The sequence below is a fragment of the Delphinus delphis genome, chromosome 15 (genome assembly GCF_949987515.2).
Source record: "Delphinus delphis chromosome 15, mDelDel1.2, whole genome shotgun sequence".
NCBI classification, from domain to species: Eukaryota; Metazoa; Chordata; class Mammalia; order Artiodactyla; family Delphinidae; genus Delphinus; species Delphinus delphis.
The window spans coordinates 5,518,299-5,541,706 of NC_082697.1; the positions used below are offsets into that span (position 1 = coordinate 5,518,299).

Consider the following 23,408-nt stretch of genomic DNA (forward strand, 5'->3'; position numbering starts at 1 on the left):
CCAGGCCACGGACCGCAGTTGAGCACCGAGGATCTAGATGAGGTGTTTAGAATCACGTGGGGAAACTTTAAAAAAAAACTGATGCCTCACCCTCAGAGATTCTGATTTAGTTGTTCTGGGGTGGAACGAGGGAATTAATATTTTTTAAAAGCTCTCCGAGTGATTCTAAAATGCAGGCAAGGTTCAGAACCTCTCGTCTAAATAATGATGATAATAGTAATAGCTCCTTTAAGCACTGGATACTCCATCTCCTGTAATTTCTTTACCAAATGGATCATCTCATAGCATCTCTCAACTCTCAAAGCCCTCTCAAAGCTCTCTCAGTGCTTATCATATTCTCTCATAAGATTGTGGGTGTATTTGCCTTGTCTAGCTTCCTAGATTTTAAACTTTGTGTCTTAAGCCCATGTATATAGCACCAAGCACAGTCTTACATATTTTGGTGTTTAATATTTGTCGAATTATATTTTCCATGCCCAAGGAATCTTCCAGAAGCCTCTGTTATGTACAATACTGGTTATTCAGCATGCTTAAAAAAAAATCTTTCTGTTGTTTAGGGGTATGTAATCGACAAGCTGGTTTTGCATATTCCATCAGTGGAACAATGGTAGCAGCATGTGTACCCAAATATAACAGTAACACTCCCTGACTCTTTCTAAAGAGTGTTATTTCAAACCCACACTTGTTCTCACAATGACACTATAGGTTAGGTATTATCACTATTATCCCCATTTTACAGTTGATGAAATGAAGGCCAGGTTGTAACTTCTCCCAGCTACAGAGGCAGTGAGTAGAAGTGCAATTGGGATGCAAGCAGTCTGCCCCTCAAAATGTGACTTTAGAGATGGCAGTCTGTGGCTTCACCTCACTTTTTCCCTCAGAAACAAAAAGGAGGATCAAAACCATCTGTATCCATGGGTATGATTATTAAGCCAAAAGTCTAGGTGAAAATTTTTAAAAATAAAAAGTAAAATTAAATTTTGGTCATGGCTATTATTCACATTAGTATACCCTTCTGCAGTTTTTTACACAAGGGAGTATTTATGAATGACTACACAGTTTATATTCCATTTCTAGGTAAATAGAAACTGAATGTTTGTAATTTTAGTATCAGTTCCTTTTCATTTGAAGTGATCTTTAATTCTGTTATTTTAATTAAAAAGTCCTAATATGTTGTCTTAAGGTTTTGTAAATAGCTTGGTTGCAACGAAGCACACATTAAGTGTAGCTTTACAAGGAATTGGGGGCATCCAAAGATGACAATACAAAATGGGCTCCTGTCTACAAGTGTTCAGTCTCACACAGAAATCCTCATGGTTTTCCCAACCTCTTGTTGTGTCCCAGACTCTTCCACCCCATTCCTGAAAACAAGGACTTGAATACATATATTTTAATAGATCTTTATTGGAGTATAATTGCTTCACAATACTGTGTTAGTTTCTGTTGTACAACAAAGTGAATCAGCCATATGCATACATTATCCCCCTATCCCCTCCCTCTTGGGACGAATATATTTTAAATAAATGTCCATCCAAAACAGTGGAAGGATTTGAGAGAACATAGAGCTTCTGCCAGCAGAGGGAGACCTTGGCTTGTTTTTACAAGATTTTCTTGGGATACATAACCTTTAAATGGTGAACAGAAGTCCAAACAAATGTAATGTTTCTCAGTAGTTCACTACAAAAACATCCTGTTGAAAATACTGTTTAGTATACATGTACTTGTGGCTTAGCTTTGACAGCATCTATTCTTTTCAGCACCACTGAACAGGTATCTACATCAAACAGTTCAACTGAGACATTCATTAAGGGAAGTTATAGATAGAAATCCTGGAGTGTTTTTTGCCTATTTTGTAGAAAGTGCGATATGGGTTTCTTTTTTCATGAAATCATGACTTCTGAAATCAATCAGCATCATCAATGATGACGGTTAAATTTCCCAGAAACCTGGAGATATTACGAGAGCTTTTATTTTACGAGGGTGATTATGAACCCTTAAGGAAAAAACCAAGATTCTCTGAACATCTTTTCGTTGCACCAGTTTTTATTCACTTTAATTATAAACAGACTCCAATCCAAATGTTCTTTCTTGATTAAAATTATGGAAATATTAAAAATAAATACAGATGGTAGAGACTGGAGCCTACCCGGGCTCTTTGGTGGGGCTAATGGCGGACTCTGGGAGGGCTCACGCCGAGGAGTACTTCCCAGAACTTCTGCTGCCAGTGTCCTTGTCCTCACGGTGAGACACAGCCACCCCCCGCCTCTGCAGGAGACCCTCTAACACTAGCAGATGCTAAAGAGATTCAGGGACTTCCCTGGTGGCACAGTGGTTAAGAATCCGCCTGCCAATGCAGGGGACACAGGTTCGAGCCCTGGTCCAGGAAGATCCCACGTGCCACAGAGCAACTAAGCCCGCGAGCCGCAACTACTGAGCCCACGCGCCTAGAGCCCATGCTCCTCAACAAGAGAAGCCACCGCAGTGAGAAGCCCGAGCACCGAAACAAAGAGTAGCCCCCGATTGTTGCAACTAGAGAAAGCCCGCGTGCAGCAATGAAGACCCAACGTAGCCGAAAGAGAGATTCAGAGGAAGGGAGAGATCTATATAGGTTAAAACTCATTATGAGAGACTTCTTAGAAAGCTCCTTCAAGAAATGGCTCAAAATGCGACATAGGGCTTCCCTGGTGGCGCAGTGGTTGAGAGTCCGCCTGCCGATGCAGGGGGCACGGGTTCGTGCCCTGGTCCGGGAGGATCCCACATGCTCCGTGAGCCATGGCCGCTGAGCCTGCGCTTCCTGAGCCTGTGCTCCGCAATGGGAGAGGCCACAGCAGTGAGAGGCCCACGTACCGCCCAAAAAAAAAGTGACATAGCATAGAGCTGCTCCAAGTGTAGCTAATGGAGTCAGTGTAGTCCTCAAATTGTTAGCTGTCCATGATAAATTCAGAAAATAAGATTAAGAATTTAGAAACTTTTATAGTTGACTATTTTATGTGTTGAATCTAATAAGTGAGCTATAAAAAATAAACAAATAAATAATAAATACACATGGTAGAGGGGATGTCTGTTGTCAGTTGCCATTTTAAACAGCTGCCTATTTTACAGTAATACTCTTTAGAAACAAATCTTAAGAATGAGAATTCTAGCTGGGTCCCAAATAGCTACTAACATTAACTTTTCAGCTGCATCTGATAAAGACAGGGAGCAAAGCCAAACTCAGTGCATTTTGCTCTCCTCCCATTTTCATTTCCCAAATAAATGAAAATTATTTTAAGTAAATTTCCAAATATAAACTTGAAATGAATTATCCAAACTGAATGTATCTGCAAGCCTTCTTCAAATTTATTTTCAAATTTTAATGACTATTATAGAATTTTTTATTCCTTCCCATTTTGACAGTATATCCTAACCCAGACATTTTGTGGCTTAACCATATATTTCTAAGTTAGTATTTTTCTCCTTTGCAAAACTTGTCAAAATTCAATGATTATTAGCTGTTAAGGGAGGGAGTATGGCATAAATTCAAAGAAAAACTTGAGATTTATAAAATGTTTTTAGAATTTTCAATAGTCTCGCAAGTAAGTCAAATTAACAGTTACCGAAATGTTCTCAGAATGAAATACCTGGTTCTGATGTGACTAGAGAATATAACATAACAAGCTTGACATCACAGGCTTGATATCAGGGAGCCTTGATTTGACACCTCGCCAACAATAGAAATTGTAGACCCTTCCTGAGTGGTGTGCCTGCCCGGCCAAACGTGAAGCACTTTACATGTACCAGTATCGCGATTACAGCATGAACTCTGGAGTCAGAGTCTCTGGGATTAGGACCCACCTCCACTGCTTGATAGTTATGTGACCTTGGGAAAGTTACTTAACCTCTCTGCATGTTTGTTTCTTCATCTGTAAAATGGGGATGATAAGAAAGGTACCTAGCTCATAGGGTTTCTGTGAAAATGAAATTAATGTTCATAAAGCACCTAGAAAAATACCTGGCACACAATAAGGGCTATACAAGTATTTTCTTTCATTATTATATTTGACCTTATTTACCTCTTGATCAGGGCTGGCTTCCTGGCTGTGCTACCTGTGCAGTCACACTGGGCACCAGGCTGAGAAGGGCCCCATGCTCGGTTTAATTCTCAGCTGCTGTCATCTTGAAATTCTTAGTAACTCTTGAACAAGGGACCCTACGCTTACCTTTTGCACTGGGCCCCAAATATCCTGCACCCGGCCCTGCTCTTGAGGTAGATAGTGTTACTGTCCCCATTCCCCTACATCTGGCTGTGTGGCTTTGGACAAGCAACATCCTCAGTGTTCTCACCTGTAAACTCTAAGTGTAACTACTGACCTGACAAGGCTCTTCTCGGGAGAATTAAATAAGATAACGTGTAAGCAGTGATTGGCATATACAAGTTCTCAGAAACATCTATTATTATTATTTATCTCAATAAAAAACTAACCCAACATTTCTTTACTTCTCTTATAAATACATAATCTTGCTTACAATTACAATAAACTTTCCAGTGCAGTTAAAACTTTATTGAAAGTACAGAATAAAATCATAAAACTCATCTCTGGAAAAATTAAGATAAGTTTATGAGAGGAAAAGATCACATCTTTACTGTTATAGAAAGGCCTTATTAAAACCTGAGGTTTCTGTTAATCTTAAAACAAGTTCTTTGTTCTCTAAACCTAGACTAGAGAAGAATTCAGGTGACTTGAATTTGGGTGAGAACTGATACAACCCTGAGGAAATTTTTCAAATAAGTATATTATTAAAAAAAAAAGTATGCTCAAAATCAAAACAAAGCACTGAAGACTACATCAATCCAAATATTTATTCATAATAAACATTACTAATTTCACAGTAAATGAATGAGGTATGACCCTTATACTATGAAGACAAAGGAAAATATAACTAAGAAGAAACTGCTGGACACTATCATTCATTTGCAACCTCTCAAAGTTAGGTTATTATTATTTTTGTTACTAATAAGATACTCCATGCCTTAACATTACTTGTATTGTAGAAAGTAAATAGAATATTTCTGCAGACTTTGATGACATGTGTAAACATTTTTTTCAAACAAAATTTAAAAGTCAAAATAACATACATTCTTTTATGATTTACTTTAGAACATAGGATAGAAATTAGTCTCTACAGAGAAGGATAAAATAAAGCCTTCTGAAGAAAATTAGAGTGCAGCATTTTTTGGACAAAAAATACAATTGACGGAAATTATTTTATTAAGACCATATGTTCTTTCCACAACAGCATCCACTGCTGAAAACAAAACTAATGAAAAGCCTCTTGCAATCACAAGATATATTCTGATATATTTTTATATCCATCCTCCAAATTTTAATTTGTTGGGTAAGTACACTCTGGAAAGATAATCTGATGATAGGAAGGTCAAAGCTTGAATTTCTGCCTTCATTTTAGAGTCTGCCATTATTTCCATCTGTCAATAAAAGTAAAATATAATCATACCAGAGTCCTTTGCTACAGTTCTGTCAACTCAAACTGGTAAATCTAGATTTGTTTTATCCTCCAAAGCCATCGGCAATAACCTTTAGGTCAGCCGGAATATTCTGGAGCTGCTACAGCTAAAAATATTAGTATGGATTCCTTCAATAATTAGGAATGGTCTGGGATCTTTATAATTTCCTTCTCTCCTTTTTTCCCCCATGAATTATGATACAGCCATAGACAATGGGTATATAACTATGATGAGGATAAACTAGATCAGCTCCACCCAGCTGATCTTATCTATTAGCATTCACAATTCAATGTTTCTACAACCATTTACTGCTGAACAACACACACGTTAGTTGTTGGTTATATAAAAATTCAAGAAGGGGCTTCCCTGGTGGCGCAGTGGTTGGGAGTCCGCCTGCCGATGCAGGGGACACGGGTTCGCGCCCCGGTCCGGGAGGATCCCACATGCCGCGGAGCCGCTGGGCCCGTGAGCCATGGCTGCTGGGCCTGCGCGTCCGGAGCATGTGCTCCGCAGCGGGAGAGGCCATAGCAGTGAGAGGCCCACTTACCGCAAAAAAAAAAAAAATTCAAGAAGGATAGTTCCAAAATATTATGTAAATAGCCACTGCTAAAGTAAAAGGCAATAAAACATACATTTGAATTTTAGAAAGAAACATACTTCTTTTCTCCAAAATGGTTGGCAAGTAATATAAGGTCTCTTCAGGACACTGTCAAGTTTCATTTGGTCCTGTTTAGTCAGTGGAATTAAAGTACCTTTAGGTATATTTAATCTGGAAAAAAATAGATGAAAGAAATCAGTAAAAACAAAGTGCTCCTGTAACTTTAAGGTCACATATATTTCATTTTTATTTATCATACTATTTCAAGAGACTTAGAAATAACAGATGTGAAAATTAGTACAGATCCACTTTTAAATACAGAATTTGGGGGATCTGGCATGTCTTAGACCAGCAAATGTTCAAGATCATAGCAGAAGTCTGTTTTAAGTTGTTGTTTTCTTTCATGCCACACTCACAGGACGATGACAGGAAGACAGACATTGGTTATAAAACAAATGCCGAGAACACTAACATCATGTGTATCAACACCAAGGCAGCCCCCAGAGCACCACAGTTTTGAAGCAGTGAGCGCCAGTATGTGTGGCCAGCAGCAAGATCCACTGTGGGATTTTGGGTTCCACTGAATACTTAATTCTCTGTAATTCATTGAGAATTTTCTGGGCCGAAGAAGTTAGTCTATCAATTTTCACTTATGCATTCATGCATGCACACAGACATACACACATCTATTTAGTTTTACACTTTTAAAAAGTAGATTGTAATTTTATCTTGGTATGTGTTTTAAAAATAGAACATGAGAGGTCCAGGATTTATGTTGTGAACTGCTTTTTGAAGTCACAAATCCTGGATTTCTCAGGAGAGCTCCAGTTTCAAACAGTCTTCTTCAATGTCCCCATAATTATGACCATTTGCCAGCGGCAGCTCCTGAATAGGATGACAATCTGATTGAAAGGGAGGCCGCGAGGGTTTCCCTTGAAGCCATGTTTGTGTTGCTATCATACTTTTTTCTTTGATTGTACATTTATTTAGAGTGGCTTTTGAGGGCACTGCTGGAATTTATGAGATGCAGCTAGAGTTTCTTCAAGTTTTCCACCTCAGTAATCAGATCCTCTGTCCTAAGGTTGTGTTAGAAATGATATTCCTACGAACAGACGACCCCCAAGGGCTTCTGACCATGACATACACACTAAATTGACAAAACTTTGATTCACTAGAGCGAAAACATTCAAAAATCGAAAACGGAATGTTTTCTCTGGTGCCCTCATTTTGTTAGAAGCAGTGATTACCCAAAACCTGTTCCTATTCCATATTTATAAAATAAGCACCTGTTACCACGGTTTGCTCACCGCTTAAAGAAATCCAATAAATGTTTAATTTCATTCTCACTGGCTAATTAAAACGATAAAATATTTTAAAATATCACAATAGCAGAGATGAATAAAGTGATAACGTCTCATGCTGAAGGACAGATGGGCTCTTACTCTCCAGGGAAAACAAAATAATTAACCTATCCGGAGGGCAGTCAAAGCCTTAAAAATGTGCATACCCTTTGACCCAGCAATTCTGGGAATTCGGCCTATGGGACTAATTAAGGATACGGGGCAAAGATTTAGTTACAAGATGGTCCATCAAAGCACTATCCACTGGAACAGAGACGTGGAAACCACCCAAACTTTCAGCTGGAAGGGGCTGACTGAATAAACACACTCAGAGTTGGAACTCAGCAGAAGACATTCAAATGAGGTCTTAGGAATGTATTTATTGATAAGGAAAAGCGATCACATTGTGTTATGTGAGAAAAGCAGACTACAAAATAGAGTATGACTCCATTCTTTTGGAAGAAGCTATGGCAAGGCACGGCAAATAATCAACAGGGGTAAAGCTGTTCATCTGTAGGTGACTTTTATCTTGTTACTTAATGATACTTTTTCTATAATGAACATATAGATAATAAAAATGACAAAATTTAGAGTTCCCAACTTTAATCTTAAAATGAGATTTTTAAATGAAGTTAAAATTTTAAATCTATGATAAAGTTAATTCATACGGCAAATGGTGTTGTCATGATTACCATTTAACTAGATTCAATGTCTTCATACTGTCTAAGTATAAACAAAATTACTAAACACTTTAACCATAAAGGTAAAACAAAAAATGTCTTCTAGCTAGCTAAAGGTTCAATTAACCAAATATATTTAAGTATTTTAGCAGCTGAAACAGAAACATGGATAAATGTAATTCATAATTATATAATCCCAAGTCATTGGGAACACGGTAAGTAAAAACCGTTAAGTGCTTTCCCTGGTAGTGACTTTTTAGGCTGAGTGTTACATATTACAATGAATCATCATTTAAAATATCCTACTTCTGCTAACCGCCTAACCTTTTGATATCAGAAGGGAGGAGACCAAGCCATCTAATAGCTGGAACTGTGAGATTATGGGCTTCAAAAGACATAGCCTAAAATAGAGAGCAGAAGTGTATTAGCTAAGGTATGCAGAGAACTAGCATACGTGTTTTTGCAGCCAATTTTTTAACTTATTAGGAAGGACCAGTACTGAAGACTTCACACCCCCAGAGGCCACAGAAGTTAAGAAAATCACCAGGGGCTTAGCCAAACTTGACTTTCAGTGGAGGTTTTAAAACTGCTCTGTAGTATTTCTGTATTGGTTTTCTATAAAGTAAAACTACAGATGACCCCTCTGACCTGCATTTACTGTGGTTCGTTGATTCCATACCTTAACACCTTGCTCCACCATCCTTTTCATCTGCTATAAACATGTACATCAGGACACTCAAGGTGTACACCAATGGTTCCCAAACTTCACCATGTGTCAGAATCACTTGGAGTGCCCACCCTTGGAAATCCAGACTCAGGAGGTCTGGATGGGGATTGAGATTTGCATTTCTAACAAGTTCCCAGGTGATGCTGATGTCCAGGACCACATTTTTGACAACCATTGATGTGTGGTAGTTGCAGTCTCCAGTGGTGAGGTTTGGTGATCTTCTCATTTCTCCTTATGGTTGGAATTGGAAAAGTCAGAATTCAAGGCTCTATATTTTCAGGGTATAACTGGTGATCAGTGTTGCTATGCTGAGGGCCCACAGTTACTTCAGCAGGCCAAGAAAGTGGAGGATAATTAATGCCTCTTGCCCACAGGTAATCCCACTCTGTCATCTGCAGTCACACTGGTCATGTTGGAAGCTGGAATCACAGGTCTGAAATAGACTGGCCCTAGACTTAGGACAGTAGCTTCCCTGGTACATTTTGGGGGCCCTTAGCTTACTAGGGGTTGATAAGTAAATGCAGAAATCACTTCAGTGAATATAAAATATCTCAATAGTGAAAAAGGAAAAATATTTTTCTATACTTACCATAGATCCATACTTATAGATACACATTATTTCTATGCCTGTTAAAAGAAAGTTAACTTTAAAATTAGTCTTCTTGCATACTATAGGCTAGATAATTATACCTAACATCTGCAATTTTTATTTTTGTGGACATTACCAATGGAAAATTTATGGTTCAGTTTAATACAGTAAAAACAGCGATAAGTTGCCCCAAATGATTAGTCACTCATTTTAATCTAATAATCATATTCTTTTAATTTTTTTTTTTCAGCCACGCTGCACGGCATGTGGGATCTTAGCTCCCCAATCAGGGATTGAACCTGTGCCCACTGAAGTGCAAGTGCAGAGCCTTAACCACTGGATGGTCAGGGAAGTCCCAGAATATTTTATGAAAGTGTTCTATGAGCAGAAAAAGACAACTACAGACATGATTTATCATGACTATTGTTTCAAATAGTCCAACAATCAATTACCATGTGGATCAGCATCTACAAGAGTGAAAATAGGAATGTGAAATGTATCCCACAGCTTCTTGACTAAAAGTCTTGTGTTCAGATCAGGTACTCCCTTTCCCTAAAAGCAAGTATTGAAATCATTTAGTAGAATGGAACTGATAAAACTATATTCCTATTTTGTTAATAACTTAAAAGTTAGATCCCCTCACCTTAAATTTCAGGTGATGGAAGACTGGTTTTGACTGTGAAAAAATGTACACTATATACAACAGGGTGAAAAAGCCCACATAACTTCATACCTTTGACAATTATCCCAGTCCTAGAAAATAATCCTAAGGAAATATTTCAGCAGAAACAGAGATAAGAAAAATCTGACATACATAAAGATGTCCACTGCAGGGTTATTTGACAGGACAGAAACTATGATAAATAGCCAAACTATCTCACAACAGGGACATGGAGAGGCAGCAGAGCACAGTGGTGATATGCACCAGCTTTGGGGCCAGACAGCCTGGGCTGGCATCTGGCTCTGCCACTTCTCAGCAGCATGAACCTGAGTCACGAAGACTCTCTGAAGTTGGGGCTTCTTAACACCTTATAAAATTACTATAGGAATTCAATTATTTAACAATTATAAAGCATTTAAAAGAGTACCTGGCTTACATTCAGAATTTAATAAACCTAAGCAGCGGAAGAGTATTATGAAGTCATTAAAACAATAATTATGTGGAAAAGTAATTGAAAGAGCTTTACAACAGTGTTAGGAGAAAAAAGCAGAAAACCAAATGAAACATGGAGCAGAGAAGAAAGCAGGCAGAGAGAAGAATGGGCTTTCCACGCGAGCGCTCTGAGTTTGAACTCCCTCTCCGCCAATCATTAGCGGGTAAAGTTGGGTTGGTTTCTTGGTGTCTTTAGGCCGTGGTTTTATTTATAAAATTGGGATAAATATGCCTGCCACACAGTTATGGGACTAGAGTGACGTGGAGCTGAACTGCCTAAAACCCAGTCCTAGTTTTGACCAGCCTTAAGATTGTGGTAAAATACCTTCCTGGGTCCCATTGTCCTATTGTTAAAATGGGGATGATAATAATACCTACCTCACAAGGTTGGAGAGACTTTACACGTTGATATGTGAAAAACAGCACTAAAATGGGAACCCTTACTGTATCCAGTGCCCGGCAGAGCTCCTGGCACACCATGAGCACTTAGTGAATGCTAGTATATTTGAATTTTTTCCTTTGGGAACGACTACACATGTATGTGGTAGAGGACACCACAGAGGAGTACCGAAGGCTCCTTCCTAGCCTGGCCCTCGGTTCTCAGCTCCCCTCTGTAGAGACAGCTACTGCAGGCCAGGTGCTCGTGCGTGTTTCACCATAGCAAGGACAGCAATTATCAGTGGACACCACGCTAGCACCAACGCGTAGGTAGGCAAGGACTAGGAGGCAGCCTACAAGAGGAAAGACAAGGTAGAAAAAGAAATGTGACAGAGAGCCGAGCTTTACTTGCGTCTCTGATGCGCCAGTACCAGCCGTGATTCAAATGCCAACAGCTGAACAGAGGCCGGGGCCCGGGCAGCTTTCTCTGTCGGTAGTGGCTTGGCTTCCTATCAGCCCAGCAAGCATGCACTCTCACCAGGGAGGTGTGAAAGCGGAGGAGGACTGGACCAAAGCGTGAGCCACAGGACACCCCCGCTGAGAGATCACTTCAGGGGTTCAGGTAGCGCCTTTATTACTTATGAGCTCTCAGCCTGCATTTTCCATCTCAACTGTTCTCCCCTCACTTCAAACTGGGCAGAGGCCACTAGGATTTCCTGCTATCGTCTCAAATTCATATTTCTAAAACTACATGCAACATCTTTCTGCCGCGAAGAGCTGAGCCTTCCCGCCAGTTGTCCTGTAGTATCGACGGTGACATCATGGTGAAGTTCCACACACCAGAGTCATTTTGACTCCTTCCCCTCATCCCGTGGTCACCACGTCCTTTTGGATTTGCCTTGGAAATGCCCTTTGCTTAAGCCCTTTCTCCTTAATCATTCCCCTGGCATCCTTCCACCCAGGCAACCACCTGAGAGCCTCTGGACAGGCTCCCCAAATCCCGTTATGATGTTCTTCGTCTAACTGACGACGCTGCCGCACTAATCCGTCACTTCCTTTCTCACCAATCCACTTTTGTAAGCACGTGATATTTACACTATATCAGGATGCCTCCTGGGGGGCGTTATTTGATTTCAGTCAGATTTGAGGATGGTTAAATAAACACCTTGGAAATTCTTGTTCTATAATCCCAAAGGATGCATCATATTGATAACGGAATGCTGTCCAAGCTTATGGATGATGTTATAAACCCCTCTTACCGATCACCGATGTAGTGTGTTAGTTTTGGAATTGTGGTAAAGGTAGATAATGTACCGTAACCATGATGCACGGAGACATTTTGGTGCAAAAACTGTCATCTAGGAGCCGCTGAAATGTCGCATCTTTTTCTACAATTAATAGAAATTTTGCATCTGTAATTAAATCTGTGAAGTTAAGGCTGATAAATTTAAGGCATGCGTATTTCAATTTAACCACTAACTAAATAACGGTTATATTTGAAGGTAAACAGATATCTATTCACACACAGTATTTAGATATCTGTCTCTCCTACTAGATGGTGAGCTCCTAAAAGGATCTTTAAAAAGGGACCATGGTGTGCCCATCTTGACCACTACAGGGTTTGGCTTGTTGGTTACACATTATGAAGGCTTGATTTATCAAAGTCATGGATGAATGAACATTCTAGACGTTTAAATAGTTTTCCCAAAGGATACTCTGAATTCCTTGAATATTAGATGGCACAGCAACAGCCTAAGTTAACAAAACAAGACAGTTTTTATTTTAAATAAATAGCAAGTTTAACGACATTTAAAAATTTATCACAAAAATCCTATATTTTCATTAAAAAAATACACCTGTTATCAGAGGTCTATGCCTCAGTAAAAACACAGCAGGACACAGATTTACTGTTCAGTAAGAAAACTGACATATGACCTAAACTACTTCCCAGAAGGTGAGAATTTCTTGGAAATTTTATAGATATGTGGCTTAAAAAGCAGAAACAGATGAAGGAAAGACTTCCTTATGCAGGATCTCCTAGGTGTCATTCTCCTCTTTCCAAAATGGTGAGCTGGCCCTTTCCAAACTTCTGTGCTAGTTTAGTACTGGGGGCTTTCTACGTACCAAGCCTAACAAATAGTTTAGTAACACACATTAATTTCAGAACCAGAGAATTTCATGAAGATTACATAAATAACCATGCTAAAATGGTCAGGTCACACTCTACCTGAAAACAACAGTGCATTTTAAAAAGGAATGTGTACGTTTGTTTCTTTCAATATGACATTTGGCAAGTGGCATGTTTTGAAACTATGTAATGTACAACCCAGTACAGCATATACATATTCATCGATTTTATTCTAAAATCTTAAGCTCCAAACTACGTAACAAGGCAGTAAATAAAATGCATTTCAAAAACAAACGATCTGAAATGGAGTTAAAACACGTGAAAACATTAATGATGCTTACTGTTGCACATGCACAATTCACCTTGGTGCCGTCTTCCTCGATATACCTTAAATCGCCAGCAATTAAACCTTTTGATGTAGATAACTGAAAAAATAATAGACATATCTGAAACCTCTCTCTTGAGTTTACTTTATGCCTCTAAGTCCCTTCTCATGTTCACCTCTTAATTATATGTATTTTGGCCCAGACTGGAATTTAAGAAATAAAGGAGAAAATGTGTAAGAGCATTTAGAAATGAAAAATATTTGATAATTCATCTGTCTTGGTTCATTTATCCAAGGGAATACAATGAGAATAGATTATTTAAATTCATAGTGAGAAAAACGTAGTATCAAAAATATGGAAAGAAGGCACAGATTACATTTATTCTTCTATTACAACTTTTGTATGTTTTGTCTTAAAATGTTTTGTATTAAATGCTACTTACTATATGCAGACTTCTCCTCGGCACTTTTAACATACAGGAAATATCATTGATAATATTGTCCACAACAGTCTGGTTACCAAAGAGTTGGCTGTCGGTGTAATATATGTCTCTATGAAAAATTTAAAAATATATATTTTAATTAAACATATTTTAATTAAAAATATATATTTTAATTAATTAAAATATTTAATTAAACATATGTTTAATTAATCTTTGAATATAAGTATTGGAGTATTAATTGAAGAAAGCTTTAACTGGATGAAGGCAACATGTTAGCGAAGTAGTTTACGACCCATAGCCTAGTTTTATGTAACTTTTCAAAACATATAATGAAAGTTAATGCCACTCAATCTCACACTGCATTCTAAAGAGTAATTTATGAGCACAATGTACTTACCGCTTGGTTGCGTAAGTGTTGCTCTGTACTAATTTATAAATCATGGACAATATTTTAAGAATTAGCGCTGGAAAATAAGATGCAATAAACAAGTTACTCATCATCTTTCTTACAAATTCAAAACATACTGCTATCAGGGATTTTAACTGTCCTCAGTTACTTTCCACAATATTACAACATTTATCTTCCCAAAATAGAAGTGTTAAGTACAGAATAATAATTGCCTGACGAATCAGATAAAATTAATTGCTCTATGTACAGCAAAATTGAGAGAATACTTTTCCACTGAATCATGCATCTTGAAAATTTCTTTTGCAATAATACTTCCATGGTTATTAACAATGCAAAATTCTATAAATTTATTTCGAGTACAGGGTGGCCTATTAAAGAACAAGTAAAATTATTTAGCTAGGAAAGACTATAACCCAGAAGGTAACCAAAATTATTTATTTTACTACAGAAAGCTAAGAAAGATTAATTTACCAAAAGTTTTAACTGATTTTGGTGAATCACTTTTGATTTTTCTTGTGGTACAATGAGATACCATGTGAAGACCCACAGAATCTTCAAACCTGTCATTTTGTTTAAAGCAAGGGAATAGAATAAAAAAGAATTAACTTTTGAACACCAAACAATATACACTCAATGTCCTCTTCCGAACATCATTTAAATCCCCGTTTCTTCTCAATGTAAGCACTGATATATTATATTATGATAATCTCGTTTATAAGCTTAGATAATTCCAGGTGGTAATTAGGTAATTAGCTTTGCAACATACAGAGGCACTAAAAGCTAGTGTGTAAAATACATGAATTAAATACCTTTAATTATGATGTGTGTGTGTGTGTATGTATTTCTTTCCCAGGAAGATATTTAGGGTATGTGAACTATTACCAAATATTTCACAGTTTTATTAGCATTTTGCTCATTTTCTTGATTGGTTTATTTAATTCATTGGTTTACTTAATAATTTTACTCAATTTAATAATAAGTTTTGAAATGTTTTGTTTAATTTACCCCCAAAGTTACAGTAAATGAAATAACAATTTATACTAGGCTGTTAAATTGAACTGCCAAGCCTGTCCTAAAGGTGGCAGAAGGCACCAGGCAAATAGGCCAGGTGACAGTTGCTTCAAGATCCAGCTTGCAAAATGATTCAAAACTTTACAGTTACATTAATTACATTGATCATAAAAGAATACTTAGTGCCTAAAGAGCCTTAAAATTACTTTAATTCTGTTTCTGTAACTCTTAGTGAAGACTATTCTTGTAGTGTTTTTCATTATTACGTGGTAAGTGTCTACAGGCTGACGATCTGAAAGCAACAAACTATGTGACTAGGTTCCAGGACTTTGATAAAGCTGTTTGCTGATCTTACCCTCTTGGACACAGGACTTAGCAGGGGGAGATGTGCTAGGGGCAAGAGCCATCAAAATATGCTCTATGTTCAGGATACGTTTATTTTGGTCTCAGTATCAGGACTGGTTGTAGCTCCCCTGAGCAAGTGGTTGGCTTTTGCAGTATAGATGAGAATTCCACTGGTGTTATTTCCCCCTTTTGAGTGCTAGAAAGCTTAGATCCAAGTCTGGAGCCTATTTTTAGCAGGACTGTGAGACTTTATCATATGCATTTTGAATTCTAACCCCTTTCGGTGCTCCACTTTTTGTTCCTAGCATTGTTTTCCCTTTGCCTTATCTTTCACACCTACTTCTACTTTATAAAACCTGCCTGTATGGTATGTATTTTGTAAACTTCCTTAGATCTTTTTGGCAAGGTAAAGGCAATAAAAAGAATTAAATCCAACTAGAACTCGAACTCAAACTCAAATAATGACATAGATACTGCATTTAAAAGTAAAAAATGCAAAATGCCCACTTTATATTTTCCCAGCTTGATCTGTTGTCTATTGTGAATGCAGGTGCTTCATTTCTTGCCAAGCTTGTGATTATGTCTTGGATAACATTTTCTATAGCTGCAAGAACCTCAGAACTGAAACAATAAATACACCATGATTCAGTCTTAATTCTAAATTAGACCTTTACAGTATGTAACATTTCCCCAGGTCAATATTAAAGTAATTTTTAGTTTCATTGGTTGTTTTTTAAGACTAGGTGATACATGTCAATAATATTCTCTCCCACTAAATTTTTAGAACAGTAATGCATTAAAACCACAACTGTATTTATAGTGGTGAATTACAGAGAAATTTCATTTGCTTGTAATTTTACTTCTCAATTACCAATTGAAGTAATATCTCCCTTTTAAATTAATGACTAGGCAATTTATAAATATATTTTTATCTACTCTTCGTATCAACCTACTTTAAATACAAAATCATTGACTTGAAATACTACTGATAAATCTTTTAATTAAAATTGATGTAATACTTGCTTTAATTTCCCCAAAATGCAAAGCGAAAATATTTCAAAAGAAAAACTTCGTGCTGTAGCACGTTACCTTAATTGATCTCATGCCATAAATCAGCCCTTTTGAATTTTAGTGACACAAAAAGAAAAAAGTTTAATCACTACCATAAAGGGACTTGGCAACTACTACACCACAGAAAATTATTAAGACTTAGCCCAGTTTTCTGTCAGCTGACTTTTAATTTCACAAGCCATCAGCTTCAAAAAATGTTATTCTGTTATAAACACCGTAAGAATATTGCCTAGGAAGGGAACTCATATTAAATCTAGAAAATGCACAAAATGTAGTGTTCTAATTTCCACAGAAACATCAGCGTTTTCATGGAAAATGCATGTATCAGAAAATAAATTTTAAAACATTCCATATTTTCTAATAACAGGATGCAAAACCTGATTCAAATATCTCATTTTTCCAGCCTGGAAAAAAAAAGTCACGATAACATTATGACCAACTTTAAAACAACCAGATTTACATCTGAAATGTAAAAAGGGACTTCCATCCCTTTCTTTCCTTTACTCTCAATTCTCCCTTAAACTAAATCCTATTGTAAAAAAATTTTTGTGGGTTTTTCCGGCTTTTTGGTTTTTTGGTAGTTGGTTTGGGCTTAAAAGTAAAAGGCAGTAATTTGTTTAAGTGAAGAAGTTTGCTGATAAATGGGAAAAGCAGATCAAGGAAGCAGAACAACAGAGCATTTCAAGTAAAAGTGGTGAATAATGTAAACATAATTTCGTAGTTAACTCTAAGCTGGGCAGCTGGAGATCCCGTAACTGATGTTATCAGCACCGCACTCTGAGCTAACCTCTAACTGCTCTAATCGATTTCAAGAAGTGTACATTCTCTTCACTTCGAAGTCAAAAACCCCATTGTCTCACTAGAAACCATTTAAAATGTGTTGACTTCCTTGTTCATTTTGATAAAACACACTTATTGAGAACTCACAACACTGATTTTCCCCTCTTCCAAAAAAAAAAAAGCCTGAAAACTTCTAAAGTTAAATTTTTACACTTTTTTTTTTTTTAAACAAACACAAGGCCAAACTGTGCCCTAAACTCCCCCAAACTGTTAGGATTTCAAGAAACTCGTGAACCCAGCTGTGGAGATGCTCCTGGACCGTTCTAGAGGGGGAACATTCTAGAAGACATGGGGGGAGGGGGGTCTGTCACCAGGCTTTCTGAGTTCAAAATAAGTTAACAGCAGAGAAAGGGGGTCGCTAAACAAGGGCCTTTCTCGGGGTTCAGGGTTGGCGGGCCCAACAGGCTTCACCCTGTGGCCGCCACAGTGGGAGACGGGAAGGGGGCCCAGCATTTCCCCACAGAACACCTCAAGCCCGGCTGCACCGAGGAAGCTTTGCGCCAAGTCCCGGTGTCTGCGCCCCAGAAGGCGCCCTCATACCTAGTGGCCAGGCGCGTCCCCCCGCCAGCGGGCTCCCCACCGCCTTTCCTCAGGGCGGCCAGCAGGGAAGCCCTGTGCTGGTCCAAAACCTGGAAGAACGAGGCCTCAGGACCTCTGGGTGCAAAGGCCATGAGGACCGCCTGGCAGTGAAAGAGTCCAAAAGCAGGAACTTGACTTGGCCGGATAGCGCCCTTCCCCGCACCCACAGAGCACTTCCAGGAAAAGACGGAGCTCCTTTCCCGCGCTTTCCGGAGAGGGCTGACTGCGCATGTGCACTCCTCACCCCTCCCCAGGCGGACCTGGACCAACGCATGCGCATAGCACCTCCATTGAGTGAGGCATGCGTGCTCGGGGCTCTCTCAGGCGCAATCCTACCTGGGAGGGAGAGAGAGGGACTGTTGCCTGGGCGCCGTCTGGCAGGAATGGGGACCAGCATAACGGGCCAGAAGGGTATGCTTGGAATGTGGGACCTAGATTTGGGACCTGGAAATGTTTTTTTTTTTTTCTCACCGCTGCGGCCTCTCCCGTTGCGGAGCACAGGCTCCGGACGCGCAGGCACAGCGGCCATGGCTCACGAGCCCAGCTGCTCCGCGGCGTGTGGGATCTTCCCACACCAGAGCACGAACCCATGTCCCCCGCATGAGCAGGCGGACTCTCCACCACTGCGCCACCAGGGAAGCCCGTTGAAATGGTTTTACGTCTTTTTTTTTTTTTTTTTTGGCTATTTATGGAAAGTAGTACCAGCGATTTTTCACTGAAACAAATAGTCGTGGCTGTCCAACTGTGTGTCAGTTACAGCTCTAGGCACTGGGTTCATCTCAGGATCCAGGCAAACAAAATTCCTGCCCTTGCCAACATTTATGAAGTAGTTGAGGGCTTAAAAGCCCATTTCACTCAGCCTCTCTCTTTTAATTCTCATAACCACGCCAAGAGTTTCCTAATATGATCATGGGGATTTTGCAGGAGAGGAGAAAGTGAGGTCCACAAGCTCAGGCAGGCCTGGGTTAACATCCCAGCTCCATCACTTTGTTGGCTTGTCCGATTTAGCAAATTATAATACAGGACCCTCAGTTACAATTGAATTTCAGATAAACAGTGAATACTTTTTTTAAGGATAACCAGGTTCCATGCAATCTTTGGGACATACTTTTACTAAAAAGTTATTTCATTGTTCATCCGAAATTCGAATTTAACTAGTTGTCCAGTATTTTAACCTAGCAACCCTGCCCTTGCAGGTTTGGTGATTTGAGCCTTTACCCCTGCTGTCTTCTAGAGCAGAAGATAGGAATTCTGAAGCCCCGGGGAAGGAGTCCTGCCTCTGGGGGACAATTTCTTTGAGAGAGAGGACAGCGGGGAGAGGCCCTGGAGCAAGGTGGCTCTGAAGCCTGTGTTGGCAGGTCCTTCATGGATGGGGTCCTGGGGGCTTTGCCCCAGAAGAGCCACCTGACATCAGGCCCTCTCCAGAGAGCTGTTTTGTTCCCTCAGTTCCTGGTGATTTGATAGCGTTGAAACAAAACCTGCTTTCCCATCATAAATAACAAACTCCCTCTGTTCATAATGATGAGTGTCTGTGCTGAGCCCGGCGCTGAGGGCCTTCGTTATTATCAACACAAATACTTCCTCACCGCCTACCCTGCACTAGGCAGTTGTAGTTATTGAGATCACGTCTGTGAGCAAGGTGGCCAGAGTCCTTGCCTTTAGGGGACTCACAGTCTAGGGGGAGGGGGGAATTGAGGAGAAATAGGTGAACACTTACATAATTAAATTGGCGGGGTGACTTAAATCAACAACCCTAAGCTGTAAAAATTATTCTCCCCATTTCACAGGTGAAGAAACTGAGGCTTGGAGAGGCTGAGCAGTTTGGGCAAGATTGCATTGTGGTCGGCGACGGAGCTGGAAGGTAAACCTTGACTCCCCAGCGGAGCTCTTACCGCTAGATTATGAGGCACCACTGAGGGTCTGCCCGGGAATGCATCATAATTTTGCGGGGGTTTCTTTGGTGGTGGAATTACCCCTCGGGCCTCAGCTTTTTCATCTTTCAGATGAAGGCATTGCAGCAGGTGGGTTCTCCGTGAGAAATAAACAAATAAAAGGCCTTTGAAGGGAGAGGCTGAGTCAATGACACCATTGAGGCTTGTCTGCTGGGAGGCACCTCTCTCCTGGGACAGAAACCATCTGACCACTGATCTCTGTCTCTCAGGAGGGCAGACCCTTCTGTATCACGTAGTGCTACACTCAGCCAGGAGCCAGCGGCCTCACTAGACCTGACATGAAATGCAAGGTCCTGAGCTGGGCGGGGGCCCAGGGAGGGGTTCAAAACAGTGAAGGGAACAAACCCATAATAAAGCTGGCCTTCCTGTGGGGAGAAACTGCAAGGTGCAGACTTGAAAGGGCCTCGCTGGGGTTCCCACTGCGCAGACCAAAGGGGGAGGCCTTAGCCCTCCTCCCAGGCAGCTGCAGCCTTGCCCTCAGGTCTCCACCTCCACTCAGGTAACTCGCATGTACACCGTGCACCTCCTTCACATCAAAGTGAAGCCTAGCCCCGGGCTGAGAGGAAACCAGAAAAACAGATTCCACCCCTAGCAACAGATTGCAGGGGAAACTTGCAGATACCACTTGGCAGGGCAGTCCCAGTACCAAGTTCTTTCTTCCTACTGGCCGGCTGTGCTCACACAGGGACAGGGTGTGGGGGGACTCCCCAGATTGTGTTAAAACTGCATTCCGTTGGGAAAATCAAAAGCTTTTCCCCAAACCTTATTAGTGGGTCTTTCCTCCAAGCTCAGCCTGTCACTTAGAAACTTGTTTGAGGGCCAGAGCCTCCATGAGGGTTGGAAAGAGCATCGTTGAAATTAGGTGCAATTATCGTTTCCATGTCTAAGACACCAAAAAAGGGAAAGGAGGTGGGGAAGGATGGGGCGGCCCTTCCAGCAAACCAGACGGGAGAGGATGCTGTGCTTGTGAGATTTTTTTTTAAGTGTTTTTTTTTTTTTAAGCAAATGTGAATGAATTTTAACATGTTGTAGAATTCTTGAGAGGAAAAGAGTAGAGAAAATGCTATCATAATTTCTTTACTTCTTGGGGCTTTATCAGGTGTTTTGTACATGTTTTATTAACTTTTAAAAAATTATAAGAATGACACATACTTCCATAAAATATTTACTTAATTCAGAAGGTATGAAGTAAAAATGAAAGAAACCCTCGCCCAGCTGCAGCCACGCGCTACCCCACCTCCATTTGTCCTGCTTGGGACTCTGTGATCCTTCTGAGCCTGGAATTAGTCCTTCTTGCCCTGAGGGCCTTTGCACTTGCTCTTCCCTTAACAGCTTGGAATGCTTTGTCCTTTTTTCTCTCCCACCTCTCCGCCCTCCCTCCCTAGATCCAACCTGGCTAATTCTCCTGTGTCCTTCAGATCTGGTCTGGACCTCTCCCTGCACTGCCCCTAAGTCTTGACCCCTGTTTTCCCCTTGTCTCGACATGCCCTCCTTTCTCTTCCCAGGAGAGCAGGGGCTGAGCTCAGGCAGTGGCCCCAGTTCTCCTGTGCCTGGCACACGGAAGGTACTCACTCAGTTGTGTTTGTTGAATGAATGAATGACTCCCTGTGGGATTATCTCTCTGTAATCTCTTTGTAGTATTTCATCCCAGTCATCTTTCTACAGATGCCTGAAGAAGCATAATTTTTTTATTATATGAATAGACCCTACTCTGCGTTCTTCTGGTATTGCTGCCACTGGTCATAATAGTCACTGCAGTTTTCTGACAGTCATACACTGGGCCAAGTGCTCCTCATGCAACATTTCACTTACTCCCTCCCATTTTACAGGAGAGAAAGTTGAGGCTCCGAGAAGTATATTTACCGGGTTTCCTAGAGATGCAAATGACAAAGCACGGACAGGAATAGTTTCTCTACTCTCAGCCACTATATGATATTGCCTCCAAGTCAAGGTAATTTAGTACTGATGAATGAATTCACCCATTTTTCATAGCCAGGAATTATATACCTGGATGTATGATGTAAAGCAGAGCAATAAAGAAAGTTAAACTGAATTCTAGTAAGAGGACCAAAGTATTTGTAAGCTTGTAGGTCACCTGATTGATGAAGTCATGTTTGTTTGTTTTTAGGGAGGGGGTGTGTAATCCACTACCACAGACCTGACAGCAGCGGCCAGGATTGGCCAAACAGCCAGACTTTTTCCATCTACATCCTCCCCTTCCCCCACCTCATTCCAGATTATTTAGAAACAAATCCCAGGCATCATATTATTTCTTCTACAAGTATTTGAACAAATATCTCTAAAAAATAAGGATTCTTTAAAAAATAACCATGATCCCATTATCATACCAAAACTTGCATTCACAATCATCCTTTAATATCACTGAATATCCCATCACTGTTGAAATTTCCCCAGTCGTTTCATGAATTTTTTTCACAGTTGGTTCTTGTCAAAATGCAAGCAAGGTGCGTGCATACATGGCTGTTGGTTGATGTGTCTCTTAAGACTCCTTAATTCCACAGGATTCCCTCTTTTCCTTCCTTGCAGTTTATTTGTTGGAGACAGCTAGTCGTTTGTCCCAGAGAGCTTTGTGCAATTGAGAGTTTGTGGGTTGCATCCCTGTGGTGTCATTTAACATGTTTTTCTATCCCTGGTAGTTCCTGTAAATTGGTGGTTAGACTTGGGGACTTGACTGTTTCTGGTTTGATTTCTTTTTTTTTCTTTTTTGCGGTACGCGGGCCTCTCACTGTTATAGCCTCTCCCGTTGGGGAGCCCAGGCTCTGGATGCACAGGCTCAGTGGCCACGGCTCACGGGCCCAGCCGCTCTGCGGCATGTGGGATCTTCCCGGACCGGGGCATGAACCCGTGTCCCCTGCATCGGCTGGCGGACTCTCAACCACTGCGCCACTAGGGAAGCCCCTGATTTTTTTTTAATAAAAATATTTAATAGGTGGGTGGAGATATTTAGGGCCTCCAATCCAACCTCCCAGGGCCACTATGGCAGGGGTTTCCAGGTCGAGACATTCCAAGCAAGCCTGAGCCTCTCATTAACAGAAGGAGAAGCCAAGCTCAGGAGGCTTAGTTGTGCGCAGCAAAATCCTTGCAAAGTTCAAAATCCCTTCACGGAAGACCACCCCGGAGGAGGAAATCTGGGGAGAGCTTTAGAAGCTGCAGTTCCTTCCAGTGCATAGAGGTATCCTGTGGATGTGCCAGGAAGGTTCCTCAAGCCGGCTCTCTCTCTGCCTGCTGGTGCTCAGGGTGGCCCCAGCCCAGGCTGACTCATCCTGTCTGCCTTGTATTTCCTTCCTCCTCACACCCCAAGTGGACTGCTCATCGC

The 23,408-nt window shown here is 40.4% G+C and overlaps 1 protein-coding gene across 2 annotated transcripts; it reads right to left on the bottom strand.

Moving 5' to 3' along the window:
- Positions 1–5,344: 5,344 nt before the first annotated feature.
- On the bottom strand, positions 5,345–18,211 carry SPO11 (SPO11 initiator of meiotic double strand breaks). 2 transcript variants are annotated; one of them, XM_060032647.1, is made up of 13 exons: positions 18,081–18,211; positions 16,137–16,250; positions 14,745–14,833; positions 14,262–14,328; positions 13,865–13,973; positions 13,438–13,521; positions 12,684–12,720; positions 12,283–12,392; positions 9,890–9,989; positions 9,438–9,475; positions 8,446–8,522; positions 6,161–6,272; positions 5,345–5,464 (listed from the first exon to the last, which is right to left on the bottom strand). In XM_060032647.1, the coding sequence occupies exons 1-13, from the start codon at positions 18,209–18,211 to the stop codon at positions 5,345–5,347; spliced, it is 1,188 nt and encodes a 395-aa protein (XP_059888630.1). The 2 variants fall into 2 exon arrangements, with proteins under 2 accessions (XP_059888630.1, XP_059888631.1); XM_060032648.1 differs by lacking the exon at positions 16,137–16,250.
- Between the last annotated feature and the right edge of the window lie 5,197 nt (positions 18,212–23,408).